Source organism: Cladophialophora immunda (assembly GCF_000835495.1).
Source record: "Cladophialophora immunda strain CBS 83496 unplaced genomic scaffold supercont1.6, whole genome shotgun sequence".
Taxonomy (NCBI): domain Eukaryota; kingdom Fungi; phylum Ascomycota; class Eurotiomycetes; order Chaetothyriales; family Herpotrichiellaceae; genus Cladophialophora; species Cladophialophora immunda.
Window position 1 is genome coordinate 208,634 of NW_015622546.1, and position 20,168 is coordinate 228,801.

At 54.6% G+C, this 20,168-nt stretch overlaps 8 protein-coding genes across 9 annotated transcripts; 2 read left to right on the plus strand and 6 right to left on the minus strand.

Annotated features, from left to right (window-relative positions):
• Positions 1-479: 479 nt before the first annotated feature.
• PV07_09743 (uncharacterized protein) lies at positions 480-1,772 on the plus strand (the record flags this gene model as incomplete). Its single annotated transcript, XM_016397028.1, has 1 exon — positions 480-1,772. The coding sequence occupies one exon, from the start codon at positions 480-482 to the stop codon at positions 1,269-1,271; it is 792 nt and encodes a 263-aa protein (XP_016244219.1). The 3' UTR covers positions 1,272-1,772.
• Positions 1,773-1,885: 113 nt separating this feature from the next.
• Positions 1,886-4,937, minus strand: PV07_09744 (uncharacterized protein). The gene is made up of 3 exons (XM_016397029.1): positions 4,341-4,937; positions 2,357-4,245; positions 1,886-2,247 (listed from the first exon to the last, which is right to left on the minus strand). Exons 1-3 carry the CDS (start codon positions 4,843-4,845, stop codon positions 2,107-2,109), a joined length of 2,535 nt encoding a protein of 844 aa, XP_016244220.1. The 5' UTR covers positions 4,846-4,937; the 3' UTR covers positions 1,886-2,106.
• Positions 4,938-5,873: 936 nt separating this feature from the next.
• PV07_09745 (lactoylglutathione lyase) lies at positions 5,874-6,638 on the minus strand (the record flags this gene model as incomplete). Its single annotated transcript, XM_016397030.1, has 2 exons — positions 5,874-5,927; positions 5,994-6,638. 2 exons carry the CDS (start codon positions 6,636-6,638, stop codon positions 5,874-5,876), a joined length of 699 nt encoding a protein of 232 aa, XP_016244221.1.
• Positions 6,639-7,041: 403 nt separating this feature from the next.
• PV07_09746 (uncharacterized protein) lies at positions 7,042-10,002 on the minus strand. The gene is made up of 2 exons (XM_016397031.1): positions 9,199-10,002; positions 7,042-9,148 (listed from the first exon to the last, which is right to left on the minus strand). Exons 1-2 carry the CDS (start codon positions 9,841-9,843, stop codon positions 7,280-7,282), a joined length of 2,514 nt encoding a protein of 837 aa, XP_016244222.1. The 5' UTR covers positions 9,844-10,002; the 3' UTR covers positions 7,042-7,279.
• Positions 10,003-10,136: 134 nt separating this feature from the next.
• Positions 10,137-13,770, plus strand: PV07_09747. Of its 2 annotated transcripts, XM_016397033.1 has the most exons (2): positions 10,137-11,093; positions 11,159-13,770. In XM_016397033.1, coding segments are annotated over exons 1-2 (909 nt in total). In that variant the 5' UTR covers positions 10,137-10,185; the 3' UTR covers positions 11,160-13,770. The 2 variants fall into 2 exon arrangements, with proteins under 2 accessions (XP_016244224.1, XP_016244223.1); XM_016397032.1 differs by having other exon boundaries at positions 10,137-13,770.
• On the minus strand, positions 11,237-13,004 carry PV07_09748 (uncharacterized protein; the record flags this gene model as incomplete). The annotated part of the gene is made up of 4 exons (XM_016397034.1): positions 11,237-12,551; positions 12,618-12,662; positions 12,720-12,869; positions 12,925-13,004. The coding sequence occupies 4 exons, from the start codon at positions 13,002-13,004 to the stop codon at positions 11,237-11,239; spliced, it is 1,590 nt and encodes a 529-aa protein (XP_016244225.1).
• A 438-nt stretch (positions 13,771-14,208) lies between the features above and the next one.
• PV07_09749 (uncharacterized protein) lies at positions 14,209-18,085 on the minus strand (the record flags this gene model as incomplete). The annotated part of the gene is made up of 2 exons (XM_016397035.1): positions 14,209-17,070; positions 17,127-18,085. The coding sequence occupies 2 exons, from the start codon at positions 18,083-18,085 to the stop codon at positions 14,469-14,471; spliced, it is 3,561 nt and encodes a 1,186-aa protein (XP_016244226.1). The 3' UTR covers positions 14,209-14,468.
• A 595-nt stretch (positions 18,086-18,680) lies between these two features.
• On the minus strand, positions 18,681-19,763 carry PV07_09750 (uncharacterized protein; the record flags this gene model as incomplete). Its single annotated transcript, XM_016397036.1, has 2 exons — positions 18,681-19,357; positions 19,415-19,763. 2 exons carry the CDS (start codon positions 19,761-19,763, stop codon positions 18,681-18,683), a joined length of 1,026 nt encoding a protein of 341 aa, XP_016244227.1.
• Positions 19,764-20,168: the final 405 nt, after the last annotated feature.

Sequence of the window (20,168 nt, forward strand, 5' to 3'; positions counted from 1 at the left end):
GGCTACCGACCACAGCAGAACCACACAGGACCTTTCACCAAGTACAACATGTTTATGCTCTCTCATCTTTTCCTGACGAGTTGCATATTCCCTCACTCGCATCCTTTGGACATCTTCCCGACTACGAGCCTACGACCCTCGCTCCATGTGAGTCAGACGCAAAGCCCCAATGTTTGATAATGCCAACTTGTCCCGACGCGGGCAGGCTGTTGTCAATTCAGCCTCGCCAGGCAGACATGATAATCCCACCATGTAGTCGGGGTTCCTGCGTGTCACTCTCCATGCTTTGAGGAGACTATATATTGCCCCGTGCCATTGGAGATGTGGTGACATGCCTTGACCTTGTTCTCTTGCATATTTTGAGCCCTGCCGTCCATCCCTTTCCGACGGAGGATTGAGATACACTCTCCCACTCCGCTCCCTCTGCCAAACCGCAACCACTTCCAACGGTTTCAATGCTGTCTCCAGCTCCTCCGCCAATGGCATCGACGCCATTTCCACAGGGCGCACGGGACTCTTCTAATCCGGAAGCTTCCTCACCCCTTCCCCTCAAGGGTCTCGCCTCTCTCCCGCCAGAAGTCCACCACCTCGTGGCCGACTGCCTCCCCTACCCGGACCTGCTGTCGCTGAAACTCACAAACACCTACTTCGCGGCGCTGGTGGAGCCGCGACTCACCATCCGGTCGCGCATCAGCTGGGTGCAGAGCCGATACGCGCAGCACCTGCCCGTGCCGACGAGCACCCGGCTGTCCTTCAAGTCGGACGCGCTGTTCGTCGCCAACCCGGAGGTGAAGACGATCCTGCGGCGTCGCCGGCGCCACCTGGAGTGCGCGGCCCACGAGCGCGGGAGCGCCTTTGTCTTCTCCATGTTCGCGCGCGTCGACGTCCAAGGCCAAGGCCAAGGCCGCCGCGACGGTCCCCACGCGTGGACCAAGGTCTGCCTGGTCACGGGTGACCGCGTGTGTCCCAGGATCCAGGCCCTGGAGGCCAAGATGCAGCGGTACAAGGACAGCGTTGTGGGCAAACTGGCGGTCCTCCCCGTGCTGCGAGCGATCGGGTGGCTGAAGGGGTGGCAGCGCCATTTTTGTGATGCAGTGCCGTGGGTGATGGCGGGAAGGCTGCGCGCCTCGGGGGTTCACCGGGCGTACTTTCTCGCCTTGCTGAAGATCGTCCTTGCGGTCGTCGTGATCTGGATAGCTTGCCAGTTGGCCGGCATCTGGATGGCCCTATGCGGATTCGCAGAGAGGTATTGGTACAGCGCCACGACTTGAGATGGGCGTTCGTCGTGGATTGTGTGCGGGACGCCGCTACATGCATGAGCCTCTGCACCGGGATCTTTCGTCTCACGCTACACAACATACGCTCGAAAGTTATGGCGCCATTCCCAGTCCGCATTATCGACAGCAAAAGAAAGGCCGCCGGGTTCTTGTTTTGCAGCACGATTGAGCATTCGGGTTGGATCCCCTTCGGTGGTTGAGTTTCTCTTCCATGGACCCCACGTATACACTTGTCACGGCCCAGCAACCCGGAACGAGACGTGAGGGGTTCGATCCCCGTCTGGAGGGAGGATTGAAGAGAGATCAATGTCAGAGCGAACAGGTTGGATGCAGCCAGGGACAGTCTATTCAATCCGTGGACCTCGCATCTCGTACCAAACCCTCCTATGTAACACGTAACCGACTGGTCGGCCAAGTCATACATAGGTATAGTATAGTATAGTATAGAGTGGAGGGCCTCCGTCAAGGGACGTTCGCGTCTTTTGTGCATTTGCTAGCCATGCGCGTAGACGGTGGCCACGTTTGGAATGGGAATGCATTCTTTGCATGACGCCGTCTGGCTTCGCCTTCACGGCATCGGGACATGTTTATATTTCTTCTAAGTGATTGATTGATTGGTTGGTTGGTTGGTTGGGTCATTCTTTTTGGTTTCTATCGAGGAACGTTATAATTTCCGTATATCCAGCCAATATCAGTCCAAGGCTACCGTAACTGTGACCATGGTAATACGCACATCGGAACGACATTGATATCTATCCGCACTTCATCGTCATGACCACCGTCGACTCAACACATCGACAGCGGCGGCGGTGACCGCGACGCGCTACTCTCAATCAACCACTCCCGCCGGCAAGACCGAGATATAATCTAGCGGCGCGGGCTCAATGCCGTCGGCCACACCCACGATCTTCAACACATCTCCCTTCCCGACCGTCACGTTGTGGAACGTGATTCTGGCGGCGGAGTGGCCCTGGAGAAAGTGGCTATTAGCTTTTCTGTCTGTCCCAGAACCGACTAACGTCGGAGGCGGATCTCTCCCACCAGGCACACCTTACAAATAGGAAAGCGGGGACACTTACATCGAGATATATACTAGGAGCGTGGCCCAGTCGGTCCTCCAGGTCCCCAACCCACGATCCGATCTGGTGGTTGTTCAGGGATACCGTCCATTGCGACTTGCCGCCAATCAGGTCGTAATAGTTCACGGCAAGGTTATACGTGCCGTTTGGGAAGTTGAGCGTCGTCATCGCCGTTCCCGTGGTAGCGTTGGCAGAGGTCACGATGGCGGTCACATTCGAGGCAGCCTCGAAAGGTGATACCGTGTACGGCTCGTAGCCTTGGAGGGTCATGCTCTCAGCCTCGACACGCCACGGGTGGTTGCCAACACGGTTCTGGCTGTCCGCAATGCCCGAGAGGTTGTGGTAGAAGTTGGTGATTGCGTCGCGCCACACGATTGAATGACCTGCCTGGTAAGTCAACCGGAAGAGAGTCTCATTATACCGCTGCTGGTCGACCTTGCCCTGGAGACCCTCCCACTGCGTGACAAAGGTCTGCGCAGTGTCTGCACCCGCATAGTGGGCGTTGTAGAAGTGCTGGATGACGGTCTCGCCAGAGTGCAATTGCTGTGTGTAGTTAACGTGGTGGAACCAGAGAAGAAGATCATCCGGGGTGGTTGAGATGTTTTCGTACATGGCGGCGACTTCCACAGGGTATTGTCCTGAAAAGCCTGTTCCGTTCGACACGGTCCGGTCCATCCCAATGGTTTTGTGGTCAGCTCGAGTCCATTGTCCCCAAGGGTTATTGTCTTGGGACTGGGGATTGGGTCCGAAATGCGTATATAGAATATCAGTCAGAGTCTGAATGCCGAGGTTGCCCGAGTAGTTTTCGTACGCGGGCCAGGACGACATAGACATGTTCGTAATTGCGGCCACGACCGTCGGATTGGAACCAAACGTGAGCCGAATCCAGTCCTGTAAGATAGCTTCAGGATCACTTGAAAAGTCCCACGCAAGGCGACCATACCCATACAAATTCGACATAGAGAGATGACTTCCCAACCAGGTGTCGTTGGTTCCAACATTAACGACAGCCGCGGCACCACCAAGGGGTCTGTTGAAGCGCTTGCCGGTGACGATATCGCGGACGAGAGACTGGGTATGGTTCGCTCGCATATCAAAGTCCAGAACTGTCTTCCACAACGGAGGTAGATAGACCAGGTGGCACTGCTGTCCCAAATACTCTTGTGTGACCTCGAGCTCGATTGCCGTGCTCGTATTTCGCAGGTAGGCAAAAAGAGGAGATGCAGGCTCGCGTACTTGGAAATCAATGGGGCCATATTTGATCTGCACGACCGCATTCTCCGCAAACTTGCCGTCAAGACCGGTGAAAAAATCAACAGCCGCATTTGCGCGATCCTCCTTCCATACGGATTCATTCAGATTGACACTGTCGTAGACGAACGCGCGAAACATGAGGATACCGCCGTGCGGCTGCAGAGCGTTGGCGAAAAGATTTGCTCCTTGAGCTAGGGTTCGATTGTATGTCAGGGGTCCAGGTTGTCCTTCAGAGTTGGCTTTGACCAAGTATCCTGCCATGTCAGGCACGCGTTCATAGAGAGCGTCTGTAACATTAGTCCACCATGTGATAACATCAGGATTAATCGGATCGAACGTGCTGAGATTGCCGTAGACCAGATTAGCCGTTGGAGAGGCAAAGTTTAGAGCGATTCCAACTTGGACACCGTACGGTCGGAAAGCGTCCGCGATTCTTCCGAGTCCTTCCAGGTTCTCGGTACTCAAGAGAGAGGCGTTGGCGTTGACATTGTTGACAATAATCCCGTTGATGCCTATCGATGCCAGAAGGCGCCCGTAAGCCGAAACTCGATCTAGATCATCGACAACTGTGCCATTCGTGAAGAAAATCGACGGGCCACCGTATCCTCTCTCAATCGACCCATCCAAGTTGTCCCCTGCTTGTAGTCAGCACCGAAGGGCTGTATCAAAAGCGATGGAGCTTGGGGAAGAAGGCTCCCCCATGGTGGTCAAGACTCCTTGGGCAACTTACATTGATTCACCCAGCGGATGGGTGCGTCCGGGTTAGAAGCAAATGCGACATTAGAGAAGTTGCCTTGAGCGAGCATCGAAAGATATTGGAATGCACCATAAAGCGCTCCTCGCTCATTGTGGCCAAGGATTTGGACCGTCGAGCCTGTCGCATTGAGCCAGTACCCGTCATCCACGAGTCTGGGGATCTGAGGGGAGCCGCCAAAGCTGTTTGCATACTCTGCCACAGTGCCGACCAGGATGGATGACGTGGTGTTGCCTGGTTGGTAGCTGACTGGGTAAATGACCGAGAGGTTGTGGTCCAAGATGCCCGCAAGGCCTTTCTGTAGCTCTACAGCAGCAATATGCACCGGTCCATTCGCTGTGGCATTCAAAGAAATGATACTTGAAGGAAGACTCTGACTGGAACTAGGAGAAGAAACCGGTGCATAGCGCAGCCAGGCATCGATGCCAGTTTCAGCAGCGGCAAAGCCGGCGGCAGCAAGTACAAGTAACGAGCGCATCATGCTGGACTCGCTGGCGATGCAACTTGCGTGCTCACATGTGTCCCGGACATTCTCCAGACCATATATACTTACAATACTGCAGAATAGCCGGCATTTTGAACCCAGCGCCTCTCGTTTTGGGCTCAAAGCACTTCCCCGTACCCCAGGAACCAACGGCTAACTCGCTTTGAGCTTCTCCGCAGAGCGACCCGCGCAGTTCATTGGCTGTGTAACGTCGATCAGCCCTGACTGCGTCTTGAACTGGCAAATGATATGCTGCTCGGTCCGTTTCTGCCGACAGGAATATGCAGGCATTGCTCCCGGCAGAGGTGACATCAAGGCATCGGCTAAACCTCGAAAACCGAATTCAGGCTGAATGCACCGATCAAGAGCGGAGGAAGGAGGAGAAGGACTGGCGACGCGTACATATTGACGGTGTTCTCTCCTTTGAGAGCCATAGCACAGGCAAGGGTGCAGATTCGGTGCAGAATGATGAGGTTGGGCGTGAAGCTGGGAGGTTGAAGAGGGGAGAGTGTGAGGTAGTTGGATGGATATTGCGCTACAACACCTATGCTGCACCGTATCAAACCAGGGAAAACTACGGTAGAGCATAGATACCACATTGGCTCTCCCTCAGCCTCGAAGCCTCGTAAGATGGCACTCCTGCTTAATTGGACTCCTCCTTCATCAAATGGGCCAGGCGTGAGTGAAGCAATAGCTTGACTTGTGCAAAAAGAACTCTGCAATCCTCTGTCCTCAATTCTTCTACTATGCCCACCAATTCGAAAGAAAGTCGACAGTGGCAGGGATTCGCGAGTTGCGGGTATATATCTAATGCGACAATATGCATGGACGAAAGACGAAATGGCTACCTTGCTTCCCTAATTCCGGCATCACACCTTGCAAGACTAGTTTCGCTCATGGTTGACTTCATCGATTTCTCAGCAACTCACAGCTTTGGGACAAGGTATTGGAAGGTTCCACCGAGAAGTAGACTATTTCCTTCCGGGCACATCGTGTTGTCAGCGTTCCCTGTGTCAAGATCCAATTCAGGGGTCTAGAGGGCGCATATTCTGCGGCACCAACTCGACGATATATCCGTCCTGATACCAAGGTCTTCAGTCAGCGAGACATATTGGGGGATGTTGCGGGCTGGGGCCCACACTTACCGGATCTTTCACAAATGCAATCTTCTCAAAGACCTTTCTATACTCGTCATGGATCTCGCTGTCGGTGCCCTTGACCTCGACGCCGATGCCGCGCTCGTTCTCCCAGTCACTGATCGGGATGCTCTCCCTCGTGCAGACGCCCAGGTCTTTCAAAATCTCGACTCCGTGCTCCCTCATTCGATTTAGCGCTTCGGGCACGCTCGGCACGGTGAAGCCCAGGTGGCCAAACCCCAGATGGCCCGGCTCGTTGCCCGTCGAATAATAGCCGGGGTCCTGTTTCTCTGAACCGTGGACATGGTATAGCTCCAACAACCCCAAGGTATGTTGAAGTTTAGCGGCGGTGTCGGCGCCAAATTTCGCCAGGTCCGCCCGGTGCTCGTCGGTCTGTGGATATCCGAGGTAGTATATCGTGAATGGACCGACGTTCATGGTGAAAACGGTCCGCATCCCCATGATGTCGACGTAGAAGAGGATGGATTTTGCGGGATCGCGGATCCGCAGCATGAAGTGGTTCAGCTTGTACCCGATGGTGGGATGGTCGGCAGGAAGAGGAGGATCACGCTGCTGATTGTCGAATTGACCATTGGGCAGAAAAGCGCCATGAGGGAAGGGCGTGGGCTGTTTATGGTCGGAAGAGGATGCCATGGTTTGTCTCTCTACAAGGACTGCGTCTGCAAAGGCGAGGAAGCACCTGTATCTGGCTAATCAGCGCACGCAGCAGGTACCACTTTGCAGAACAAGTCTATGGCTGAAGATGTAGACAGAATATTTGAGTGTTATCGGCCTGCCTGAGGAACTTCTAACTGCACCACACTGCTGGCCACGGAGTAGTGAGTATCATTATATACAGCCCTTACAAGTCCGAATGGGTCACGCTCCCAGCAAAGACGTTCCTAGGGGCGACAACATGCGGCCAATGCAACTACCGAAAGCCATTCTGAACACCTTGGATGGGGGGGGGGCCGGGATTGACCCATTCTGCAACCCCATATCGTGTCATGGCCTTGCGGGGCATACGGAGTGGATGGAGGAGCAAAATCGGGAAATGCCGGTGAACAGCCTCATGAGCTTGTGTGCGCTTCATTCTATATAAACAGACCGTGTCAAGCTGCTTGGATATCAAAGAAACCATGGCAGGACGATTCTTCCCTAGCCATCTATGCTTCAGGATGACAACTTCGCGCAATATCATTCATCATGTGAATGCCATTTTCCTTTCTAGAGCTCGTCCAAAGTATAGGCGCCCAAAGATCTCATGTCATTCAACCTCATCCCCCTATTCTGCATCAACGAAATCCACCACTCCCCTCTCCGCGCTCGGCGATGACCCTGCTCAGAGTCCCTGCAAACCGAGTGACACGATCGGCGTCGTATTTGGCCGTCTCAATTGCCTGTAGCACATGCTTGATGCCCACTCCCACAACCTCGCTGCGCGTGATGTCCCGGATCTCTGCAATCGCCCTGGAAATCTCCCCTCCTTCAAATCCTTTGGATTCTCTCATGACAAATTCCAGTTCGTCGTAGGTGCGCACATTGGCGACGGGAATGTCGCTGTTAAAGTGCCGCCAGAAATCTAATTGTTGCAGGACTGAGCGTTCCGTCGCCGTCACAATGATCAGCAGGCTTCGTCCTGGTGGTGGCGCTTTGCGTAACAGTGCGACGAGGGTTTTCAGTATGGGGTTGGAGAATCGAGGGCCGATGGGCGTCCACTCGGTGTATTCTTCCACGTCGTCCAGGACCACGCACGACATGGGCGATTTGTATGCGTCCATAAACACCTTACTCAGGTAGGAGATCTTCTGGGATTCCGACATCTCCAACGTGTCCTTATTGCTGACCAGCTTGATGAATGGGTATCCGCTGTCGATTGCAATCTTGGCTGCAAGCGCCGTCTTTCCACAGCCAGGCGGCCCGTGGAGGCACACTGCGAAGAGCGGAGTGGAATTCGGATTGCGCACCTGTTCCACAAACAATTTCCCTTCCTCAAGTACATCCTTGATATACTGTGAGAAGTGAATGACGCCTCCCCGGAGGCAGTACGAAAGCTCCTCCTCTGAGACGCCAAACGCCGGTTTTACCTCTTCTAGAGCGCTTTCGAAATCGGCACGCTTAACTTTCATATCTGCCACGTCGTCCGTGATCCCCGCCATCGTGCCCACCTTGATATGTCGAGAAAAGGCAAACGACGTGGCGGACTTGACCAGACCGCCAATCTCGGCACCAGAAAAGTTCTTGGTCTTATGAGCGAGTTCCAGGAGGTCGACATCCGGGTCGAGCACCTTATTGTCACGCATCTTTTGCGTATGGATCTTCAGAATCTGCGCTCGGCCGTGTTCGTCTGGCAGGGCTATTTCCATGTGGAGCTCAAGACGGCCGGGCCGTAGAAGAGCATCGTCAATCATATCTTTCCGATTCGTCATGCCGATCAGAAGGATGTTGTTCAATTGATCCACGCCGTCAAGCTTGGAGAGGAGCTGGTTGACAACACTATCTCCCACGCCCGTGCCCCCGCCGGCACCGCTGCCTCTTTGCTTACAGACAGCATCCAATTCGTCAAAGATGATGATGTGGAGGCCGGATTCATCTCCCTTTTCTTTATATTCCTTCTCTGCATCGGCAAAGAGTTTCCGGATATTTTCTTCGGACTGACCGACATACTTGTTCAGCACTTCGGGACCGTTGATGACCTTTGGTTCTCTCGCATTGAGCATTTTGCCGATTTGTCGCGCAATCAATGTCTTTCCTGTACCTGGAGGACCGTAGAGTAAGATTCCCTTGACGTGCTGGATGCCTAGCTTGTCCACAAGCCCGGGAGGAAAGACGCGGGAGGCAAATGCTCTTCGGAAAATGGTAACGAACTCGGCATCCAGACCACCAATGCCCATATCCTCAAATTTGAAGTCAGGGGCAATGATCGAATTGGCGGCAGGCCGACGCGAGGATGCCTTGAGATTTATAGGCGTCTTCCCATCCTTGAAAAAGTTGATCTGGGTTTGAGGTGTCAAAATGCCTCGCGCATGAGGATCCGACGTTGTGGGCGCCGCTTTTTCACTCAAGTCGGCCAGTTGTACTGTCTTCACTGTGAAGTTGAGGGGAATGCTTTTAAGGTCCATCAGGAATCGCTGACCCGGGGCGAACATTTGGCTGTTAAATAACTAAGGACCAAGTCAGTATTAAACCGCAAACGAACCACTCCTGAGCATACTTTTGTAATCTCTTTGGCCAGATCATCTTGATCGTACGGCGTGTCTGTAGTCTTTCTCGTGCTGGCGAACCCAATTTCAATATCCATCGCACCAATGTATGCCTGCCCTCCCTGGCTGAAGGGATCGTAGACTTCTGCCTGCAGGAGATCCGTCAAGGCCACTCCCATCCAAGACCTTTGGGGTTCGGAGAGACCAATGCTGCCTCGTGGAAAAGCATCGAGAGGTCGAGCTGAAACGACATACATGCCGTTGATAAGCAGGAAGACGTCGGTGCCATCGTAGGAAGGAGGAACGTCTTGCGAGGAAACAGCCACGAGGTTGCGGAAGGTATACGAATTATCTGGAGATTTTGCAGGTTGTAGGGTCATGACAGCACTCCGACTTCTCGCAGGAGCTCCTCGACTAGGACTCTGCTGGTGGCCCATGGGTCGTGGAGGCATGTTTCTCGCAGGCAGGCCAGGACTGCCATACCCCTGTCGCGGAGAGTCGTAACCGTTCATGTGTGTATCGTAGCCGCCGCCGCCGCCGCCGGGGGGATAAGAAGGACGCCCTCCTCGCTGGGGGGATGGTTGCTGGCCATACTGATCGCGCGGAGGCTGCTGCCCTGAGCCACCGAATAGGTTGTTTCTGTTTAGGAAGGACATAGCTGAAGTGAGAAGTGTGAGATGGAAAGGGTGAAGGCTGGAAGGGGCGGTGACTGAACACCAAATCTCGAAACAGAGGACAGATTTACAGACAGGATTATCATAAATAGGCACGACAATTCCAGGACTGTTTCAAGACCCCAAACTGCGCCGCACCTGAGGCGGCGGACTCGAAGATGACATCCAACATCTCCGCCTCCCGATGTTTTGCCGCCCAGGCTGGTGGCGGCGGCGTGGTGGCGAGGCTCCCTCAGCCTTGTCTCGCTATTTCGTCCCCGCAGCAAGTTGTTCCACGAGAATCCAGGACTGACTACGCACGTCTGCGGATTGCTTGATTGGACAATGCCTCTCCATCTCCTCCAAAAGAAATCGTGGAACGTCTACTCCCCTGCGAACATCGAGCGGGTCAAGCGTGATGAAGCCAGGGCCCGTGACCAAGCCGCCGAACAAGAGAAGCACGACCTGCGGCGGGAGGCAGATGATAGACTGTCCCTTTTACAACAACAGAGCAAGGGCCAGAGCAGAAGCTTGAAACGCAAACTACCGGGAGAAGATGATACTGATCGTGATATTCGACTCGCCTTGGGAAACACATCCGCGGCCACGAGCAAAGAAGAACAAGACCATGCCTCCCTTGTTGGTGCGAACAGCCATATATCCCTGATACCTTCCCCCGAGAAACGATCTCGTGTCGATCAAGAACAAAGGAAAGATCCATACACGGTCTACCTCTCCGACGCTGTTGGCGGGCGAGATCGGCCTAAAGACGCATGGTATATGTCGGTCCAGCCAGAGCAAGAAAAATGGGGGGACGAGAATCCTCGAAAACAGGAACGAGAACTCACACGGCTCAATGCAAACGACCCTCTGGCAGCCATGAAGAGAGGTGTGAAAGCTCTCAGGGAGAATGAGAGACAAAGACAGGAGTGGATGAGGGAGCGCGAAAGAGATCTCGCAGAAGTCGAAGAGATGGGAAGGAGGGAAAGACACGATAGAAAGCGCAAAAAGATGGCAGAGCATGATGGGAATGACATCGAAAGTCTCGAAGACTTCAATTTGGACGAAGGATATACCAGACCAGAAAGTACTGGGCAACACCGAGAGCGCAAGGGCGAACATCGACACAGAGATCATCACGGACATCATCACCATCACCGTCATCGACATAGACGACGACACCGTGATCATCAGGCTGTGGATGAGGAGCATGGCCAACGCAAAGGGCATGGAAGCAAGCCGGAGGAAAGATGGTACGGACAGATTCAGCAGTAAAGGAATTGAGACGAGCTGACTGAATCAAAACGATATATTGCAGAAACGCGGCCACAGCTTTGTTTGCCTTAGTTGGATGATTGAAGAGCTACGCTAAAGGCCATCTGCGCAGCCGAGAACATTATATCCGCCCAGTCCTAAGACTCCTCCTCCATTGATCTGGCAGCAGGGTCAATACTTGCGCGATATGATCGGACTGAGAGTTGAGGTCGCCGTTGGCAGTGGCCGAGAACCTCTTGGAGTCTGCGCACGGCCTTCCCAACGCCCCGCGCAACTGTTCACAACGTTGATAGAGGTTGTCATGATATATATTGTTCATCATAACCTCCAAAGCCGACACCAGTGTCACTTCGATCTCGTCACCGTCCAGGCTGGGCTTCTCCTTGCGCTTCTCTGCCGAAATCCGCTCGAAAATTTCCAAAATATGCTTCAATGCCTTTGGGTTGGCATAATGGCTGAACGTACCCGCTTCGCTCTCCGGAAGAAAGGCCATGCCCACATTGAACAACATCTGGACGGTAATTTTGTGCAGACGCGACTCTGTGCCGTAGCTACAATAGCGGCGGATGGCCTGGTGCCAATTTCTGATATACAGTCGTTGCCGCCGGGCATCAGCGTCTGTCCATTCCTTTGCCGAAAATGCGGCAATTGACTCCAACAACAAGCCTCTTGCCTGTCTCAAGGAATGGACAACGGGAACATCGCCTGTCGTGTCTTCCACGGGGCCTGTTCCATCCATCAACGGATTGCTTGACGGAGGGTCTTCGGCGAGGACAGCTTTTGTGTACGAGTCGCACAATCGAACGGCTCGCTCGATCGGCGCCATCGTGTCCAGCATGGATTGAGGCAACTTGTCTGACGAGGCCTTGATCTCTCCCCAAAGGCGTGAAGCAGCTTTGATATGGACACCTGCCACTGCGTAATTCCGTTGCATGGTCTCGCAGACCCAAGCGACCAAGCATGCCACGGTCAAGTTCACCTTGTCGGGCGCCTTTGCGTTGGCCATCCTCGTGATGGCGGCATGATAGTGCCAAATCACACGTGGTGTCACTCTCGATGTTGTTGCCTTGCGGTACAGACCGAGCTGCTCGTCGACCAGCGCTGCCGCCACCATGAGATGCCGGACGATGGGGGATTGCCATGCCCAGCGAGGGACGAAACAGCACCAGAAATCATTGTCGGGCCCGAAATTGCCCAAGGTCGGCCCAGTCCCCCTCAACCAAAAATCCAAGCTGCGGCGCTCTTCATCCGTGTCGCCAAACAAGACATCGATGGTGGCCGCCAAATAAGGATCCTGCCAGGACGAGGAGTCTGGATTGCCGCCGCTTTCGCTCTCAAGGGCCGAAGTCGCGGCTCGTTTCTTGGGCTCTACTCCTTCAAAGATCCACGGCCTGGGAGGATTGTACCCCAGGCAGACTCGGCCGGAGCGAGTGCATCTGATTCACCAGGTGAGAACCACTCCGCGCTGATTGCAGGGAAATGTAGGAGAGCCAGGTCGGTACCTTTTGCAGCTTGGCTTATGCTCGTCGCATTTTATTCTTCTATGCCTTACGGACAATAAGCACACGAACAGCAGCAAGGAGAAAGGAAGTCTAATCACATACTTGCATGTCGTGCAGCCGCTCCGCACCTTGTGATGAAGCTGCTTGATACGAGGTTTGACTTCTGTAAAAGCGAGACCTGCTCTGTTGTCGTCCGCTTTACTTCGAGCGCTCTCGCCGACGGCGGGCAAGGATCCATTTGCCTTTGCCTTGCTTGGATGAAACATTAACGCTGACTTCCAGGACAGCTTGAGTCCCGCGCACTCACCCACGACGGTGTTGCAAAGCCACATCGCCCTTGGCCAACACGCGGACTTTTGGGAGTTGTGGAGTTGTTTTCTCGGTCATCGCTCTAAGATATCTCTCCCTCGAACAGTACTTGTGGACGTCGGTGTCAAGCGGCTATGGAGACTCAACATAGCACAGCCAGTGCTGGACATTTGGCAGTCAACTGGCGGCTACAGACGAGATCTAGTTGAGCGAGGATGGAGATTGAGCAAGATACCAGCCTGGTGACGTCTCCATATACCATTTCCATGCGGCTTAGAAGACGGCGGACCGTGCATCTCGATCATGGCTCGACCCCAGATGCAAGCGCTATGACCCACGACGTCAATCAGGCCTCCAGCATACACGACAGGGCTTAGTTATAGGCACGAATGGGGGCCAACTCGAAGCTCAGCACTGGGACCACCAGTGGTAACGTGGCACCCAGCATGGTCAACCACCAGATATCCGCGTCTCATTCAGGCATACCTGGACTTACTAGAGTTGTCACCTTGCAGGGGATGCTTTTCAGCTCTTCGGCTGGCCCCGCCTATCAACTCGAGTTGACACGGCGATTTGATCCTGGTACCTGGCACGGGAAGTTCGTATAGGACCCCCAAAGATGGACAAGCTCCCTCGATGCGGCTTTGAGCACGCAAGCATGGAACTAATTAGCGAATCAAGCCTTTTCCACCATTTCAGCCAACCGACCATCAACCTATCGTTGCAGCAGCGTGTGCTCAGGCGTTGACCCAGAACCTGGAACTGTGAGCATCAAGGCGGGGAAAGCCCCTATCAACCAATGCCAGCTACCGCATTTTTGCCTCCATCCAACAGATCATCAGGCGGGAATAGGAATAGCGAGGATCAGTCGAAGCCCCCCCCCCCCATCCACCCCCGTTCGAGCCGCTCTTGCATGGTACTGTGATAATATCTTCGAGCGCCGATCGTCTCCATCCGTATGAGGATGTCTCGATTGTAATCATATTGCCTGCGCGTCTATTGTCCTCATGCTCGGCACGGCCAGCAGATCCTAGGGCTCGCCGAGAGGATGATAAGGCCATACGCATCTCGTATTTGTGGAGAGCAGCCTCCCCCGTATTATGGACGCAATATAGGTACGGAGTATTTCATCCCATCATACTCGAGTGGGTTTCCAGCTACAGGACAATACGGGGATGGCGCTCCTCCTTCACCCTATCAAGGCCCGTGGCAGCTGCACCCAGCTTCTCCCTGATCATGGAAAGCATGTTAGAATAGAATCGAGGAGCCATGTATTCATAACTAAACAGAGGCGTATAAGTAAAGCAGGCATATATGCAAACTCATCATCAGCACATCAGCAGCAACAATAGCGCAGTGTATACGATCCCTTCCCTTCCCTTTAAAATACATATCTCATGCCGTCCCTGCCTAGTATATTACCATCCTCCCTGCTTTGTCCATGAGACCAGCCCACACACTGGTATGGATGTATCGGTTTTCGTTCGAGCTATTACCCAGATCTACATAGTGGATAGTTGACCGACCACCCGCCTGCCCGCTTCATGATTCGGTGTAGAACGGCAACCCGTCCTGGTCGAGGCTGATCCGAAACCCAGGACCCGCGCCGACGCTGCTGCCGCCGCCCGTCTGGTAGTGGCGAGGGCTGCTCCTGACGCGGCCGTCGACGCGGCCCTGGCCCGGCGTGTGCCGGATCTGGAGCGGGCTGAGTCGCGACGTCGTGATCGGCCTCGTCGGCGTGCGCGGTGCCCACGGCGTGCTCGGCCTCGGCATCACGCGGGTCGGCGTCGAGGGGAAGCGGCGCGAGGGCGAGGGCGAGGCCATCGCCATCCGCGGGTCGTAGTTGCCGTACCACCAGCGCTGCGGCGACGTCTCGGTCGAGGCATCGTACTGTTCGTCCTCGGGGACCATGTCCTCGTAGTCCGGGAGGGGGCTTTCTCCCTGCTGGCCTTGGGGGTTGGGAGGCGGGCCGTCGACGTCGTCACTGTCACTGTCACTGTCACTGTCACTGTCACTGTCACCGTCGCCGTCGCCGTCGCCGTCGCCGTCGCTGTCGTCGTCCACCGAGTCATCCTCGTCAAGCATGTCCATGCCCCCATCAGCTCCATCCTCCTCGGAGTAGAGACGGCCTCCTGCCGAGTCGTAGTGCAGCTCAGTCAGATCACGCGAGTCGTAGTCGATGGGCTCAGTGAAGGGATCCTCATCGCCCACTGCCACATCGGGGCTGCTGCTGGAGATCTTGGGCCTCTTGGATGCTCTCACCTGTGCCTGAGCGTCGCTGCCGACCTGTTGGACGTCCTCGTCGACCTGACCGAATGTTCTCTTCTGTCCTGCTCCCGTGGTGCCCTGGCCGCTTTGCTCCGCGGTGTCAACCCCATATATCCCGAGACCGATCCCGGCTCCTCGCGGGTTGTAATATTGAAATGCACAGTGTTCCCGGAGGAGGCGGACCTCATCTTCCAACGCCACGATCAACTCCTGCTGTTTCTTGTGCGTGTCTAGCAAGGACGCCTCCCTGTAGTGCCAAAGGCGCGTCCGCGCCTCGTCATGCTCGGCCGTGTCCTCCAGCAAGTCCTCGTACTCGACAAGCTGGGTCTTCAGCGCCGCAATTTCCGCCTGGTAGTTGGGGAGGACCATTGAGTGTAGACCCTGCTTGATGGTCTCCTGGTAGAAGAGGGGCGCTCCGTCCTCACGCGGCGATTGTCGAACGTCCCGAGGGGAGCTGGCCTTGCGATTCTGGCGTGCGTTGCCGAGTCCGCCATCATGAGCCGGGGGACGATGTTGGCAGGGACTGTGCTTTGGAGCGTCAGGAAGATCTCGGAGGGGACTGTGCGTCGGAACGTCGGGAAGAAGCGCAGGATCCAATTCAGTATCGCCGCTGTCAGACCTTTTGAACTGCCGCTGGCCGTCGCGGTCAACGCTGACTCCCCTCGCTGAGCAGAGCGTCCGCCCAGCCTCCATAGAGGGTCTCAACGAGATGATAGGAGCGAATCCAGTTTCGCCTGTTGTATAGTCCCCGAACGAACCGCCTCCCGCGATCTCTGCAATTGGTCCTGTGGAGTCACTCAGATCCATGTGGATGCTGGCGCCATTGCCTTTGTCGGAGCTAGGCACATAATTTTCCAGGACGAACGTTGGGAGATAGATCTCGTACTGACCGAAGTTTGCCTTGATGTCGATGAGCAACCGTCCTGGACGGGCCTCTTTGTTCACGGCAACCTTGAGTTGGGCAGATGAAGATTGGCGACCGTCTTGCGCCCCGTTGGCGGGAGGCTGGCTGCCTCTGCTCTGGCTACCGTCGTTTCTACCGCTCTTATCGTGGTTATTGCCGCCCTCTCCATTGCCCGTGTGTCTCGCGTTCGCGTCACCCTGTGAACCACCAACACCGCTCGAAGACGTTGCTTGGTCCTCGTCACTGCCGTCCGCCTGGTCGTCGACGACCCTTTCGTATAGAAGCACATAGGGCGTGAAGTCTCCCTTGTGCTTGAGAATGTCTTTGAAAGAGGTCTTCTTGACCTTCAACGCATCGTTGAACACGTACCAGCTGTCTCCGCGGCGGACGTAGCCGATATAGTGACCTTGATCTTTGTCACCTTGGTGGTTCACAATGGCCTCCAGCCGGTACTTGGCCGAGATGTTGGCAGGCTCCCCTCGCGTCTCGAGGAACGGGGTTAGGTCCAGCTCCTCTGGGACTGTCACCTGTGTGTCGTCTTTTTCCCACGTCATGTTTCCTCCACTGTCAATCACCACATTCCCATTTCTCCCGCGTCGCGGTCGGAAGCGTTGGAGCTGCACAAACAAGACATCAGGGGGAGAGTAGATCTTCCTCCAGATGGCGCCGTTTTCATTGTCTGCGTTGCGATTCGCCGTGTCGTTGCTGCAGGTGCTGCAGCGCCATTCGAAATCGTCCTTGGAATTCTTCACAAGGCAGTCTTCCAGCGTCACTGGCACACGGCCATCGGCCGAGGCTGGCAACGGGAGGGATAGTATCGTCTGCTCATCAAGCGTTGAGAAACGGGTTTTGACGTTGTGAATGGAGCCGCACTGCATGCACCGGGCACGTTGTGTCTGGGTGACTCGCAACAGTTCATGTATATTTACATGGACCAGGTCAACGACTTTGTCCAGGGTCGCTTGGTCCAGTCTGCCTCCATGATCAGCTCGGTCCACACCATCAGGCCCGGTTCTGGGAAGACTCACCTGCTTCTACGACGGTTCACCTTTTTGTTGATGAAGTATCTGAGCTGCTCAACGCTGAGGTTGATCAGCCAACCCAGGAATTCGGAAGCGCACTGATCTTCATTGGCTTCCTTCATTTTGGTCGTGAATCTGTCATCCACATCAATGGTTGTGGTTCTCATTTCCTTATCGCGGTGACGATCTGTAACATAGTCCCAAAAGACAGCCATGGCATTGTCGATGGTCTGTTGGTGAATCCGGCTTTCGTCCCAATAGGCTCTGCTCAGTTGAAACAATTCACACCACACATCGGTATAATCGTTGGGCAATGATGTCGCTGCTTCATCGTTGCTTTGCTCGTCGTCAGACTCCACCCCAAGCATTGCGTCGATGAACGGTTTGCTGTAAGTCTTGATCCTCAATCCAGCCCCCGTCAGATTGGGAATGTGCCGGTTTTCAATCCAGGACATGAATCTGTTGCTGTGCAGTAACATGACGATAGTGGCATTGCGATAGCAAAGACGACCTGGATTCATAAACCCCTTTCCTAGATCCGAGTGTACCCTTGACCTGGTGGCGGCGATAGCCTCCCGAGGCGCCCTCAAAGGCGTGGCGAACTCTGGCCCCTCTGATGTAGTCGGACTAGGGATCGGACCGTTTCCTCCCCCAGCAGGAGGAGTTGCTGCTGACCCTTGTGCTCCGTCCCCATCGTCCGCAGCAGCTGGGCATCCTTTCTTAACGCCCTTTTTCTTCGAGGAAGGTTTGGATTTGGATTTGGACTGAGCCTTCCCTGATGTTTTAGATTGTGTTTTGGTTCTTCCTGGTGCTTTACGTCCTGATCGAGTCTTCTGCTTAGCACCGTCGTTGGACTGACTCTGTGCTGGTGCTTTGCTTTTTGCCTGCTTCTTGGGTGCACTGCTGGTACTGGCCTGTCCAGGCGCAGCAGCCCGTGCTCTTGCCTGAGCTCTTGTTTCCACCATTATGAGATGTAGGCTGGAGGTTTTGCAGAAATGGAGTAGCAGACACTGAACAAGGGATGGGTAGCTCGAGAAGGAGCGAGAATAAGAATGAAAAGAAGCAACATGCTGGGACAAAGGACACTGGAAGGAGCCGTGCAAATGAATTCAAGCACCTTTGGACATGTTTGCGGACATGCCTGAATGGGTGCGGCATGGTGAACAATGGGCGCGTTGTGGAAGAATGAATAGAGCGAAAAGACCGCAATAGACGGAAACGGACGTGTGGCAGCACACAATGGAATGGAGCTGGTCGCAACATTGCACCGCGCGCAGAAGACAACATGATCTCAGGACTGAAATCGCACCACAATCAGAGAGCTTTGGTGTTGGTGTTCATGACATTGATGGGCGTTCAGAACGGTCGAGTCTTGCACCAGGTCACGTGCCATGCCGCAAACGACAAGGCTGCAGTATTTGGCCGCTAGAGTGGTTCAAAACCCACAGGACACTGTTTTCATAAGGATCAAACAAAGACGCTCGGTTCGTATCGGTCTCGTCGCTAAGCAATATGCAATTAGTCTTCTGCGGTTTCTGTCGGTCCCTCCGAATGAAAATGTCAAGGCGAAGCTGCGGGCTTCTGAGTTTTCCCGTTGCCAAAAAACCGTCTCCAATCTTCTGAATTGCGATGATTCTCCCCCATCTTGAAACCCGTAACCGGAGATCCATCATTGTCTGGTGAAGGGGTGGAAGGTAGGGCTGCGGTTGACACCGGCGCAGAGTCTGCTACTGCAACCTTCTCAGATGGCGCCGCAATGTCCACCGACGACGCTGTACTCCTTAGTGTTACCATATCCCCTATCTTGTGCAGTTGCCGTCTTTTTCGTAAGCAAAAGAATATGGCGGTTATTAAGGCGATGATGCCGAGAATCACGCCAATGGCGATACCCGCTTTGGCGCCATTGCCTATTCCAGTAGTGTGAGAGGCCGAAGAAACTGCTGTCTCGGCTGCTGCAGATGCGCCTGGCGAGGAGGACAAATTGGCAACTCCCGTCGCTGTCGGAGCTTGCTCGGAGCCCGTGGGGGTTTGTGTCGCTGAGGATGTTGCTGCTCGTGTAGCGGCCAAAGCGTAGGTTGTGGCAATGCCTTGGGTGCTGACCATCGTGAAGCCAGCTGCAGTGGTCGAGTCTGTCTTATTCTGGGCATCGCAGAGCATGAAGTTGCAATAGGTAGGATAATGCGGGATTTGCATCCCGGCTTGAATGGGCGCAATGGCGTATGTGCCATTGGATTGGACTGCCAAAATATAGTCAATCTCTGTTTCCAATACTGGCCAGGCGTAGGCAAACTTACTTTGGTTTACATTGGCCAATGCGAACTGATCCGAGCCTGGGCTCAGCTCACAAAAGATGGATAGGTCTACATTGTTCCAGACCGTCTGGTAGCTGACTTGGATCACATCAATGTTGTTCAAGGTCATCACCTCCGTTGGGTAAAGAAAGGCAGCATGCGGCGCCATATCTGTGGTCGGCGTCGGGGCCGTTGTGGCTATTGCACTTGAAGAGGATGTCGTCGAGCTTTCGGTTGTGGAAGAGGCCAAACTCGTGCTTGCTGTTACCGGTTCAGCATTGCTGGTGAAATCAGGGTGAGGATGCATCTGCGCCGCTCGCCGGACATGATGAAACAAGCCCTCTTGTAACATTTAGAGGACGACAACAGGTCCAGGATCGAAAGTCGCAGTTTGAGCTTTCGCAACCGTTTACCGGCATGGCCCTGGGAAGATCGCCATTCAGAGGGCTCGCTTGGGAGGAGGGAGGTGTCTCATGTTAACGGCAGCCCCGACTTTTGACAGATTACCGGCGCCGGACAGCCCACGAGAGGGTTTCGGAAATAGAAAGGCCCTAGTCCTTGCTATCGACGCCGCAGAGGAGTGGGAGGCATCCGGCGAGCAAGCCATGATTAGATTTCTCCCCCGATCTGGAGAATACGGCTATCGAGGGAGCTAGGGTTCGAGACATTGGTCAAATGGCGCTGGATTTTGGCGAAATTGCAGCCATCAGCAGCTCATCATCCCAAGTGGAGCTGCCAAGAGTCAATCTGGTTGCTT

Bases quoted from the DNA above. Each gene is read 5' to 3' on its own strand.
- PV07_09746 (XM_016397031.1), bottom strand. From the start codon at position 9,843: ATGTCCTTCCTAAACAGAAACAACCTATTCGGTGGCTCAGGGCAGCAG. The intron at 9,149-9,198 runs GTATGCTCAGGA...CTTGGTCCTTAG, and splicing joins TGGCCAAAGAGATTACAAAA to TTATTTAACAGCCAAATGTT.
- PV07_09744 (XM_016397029.1), bottom strand. From the start codon at position 4,845: ATGATGCGCTCGTTACTTGTACTTGCTGCCGCCGGCTTTGCCGCTGCT. The intron at 4,246-4,340 runs GTAAGTTGCCCA...GACTACAAGCAG, and splicing joins CATCCGCTGGGTGAATCAAT to GGGACAACTTGGATGGGTCG. The intron at 2,248-2,356 runs GTAAGTGTCCCC...CACTTTCTCCAG, and splicing joins CTCCTAGTATATATCTCGAT to GGCCACTCCGCCGCCAGAAT.
- PV07_09747 (XM_016397032.1), top strand. From the start codon at position 10,186: ATGCCTCTCCATCTCCTCCAAAAGAAATCGTGGAACGTCTACTCCCCT.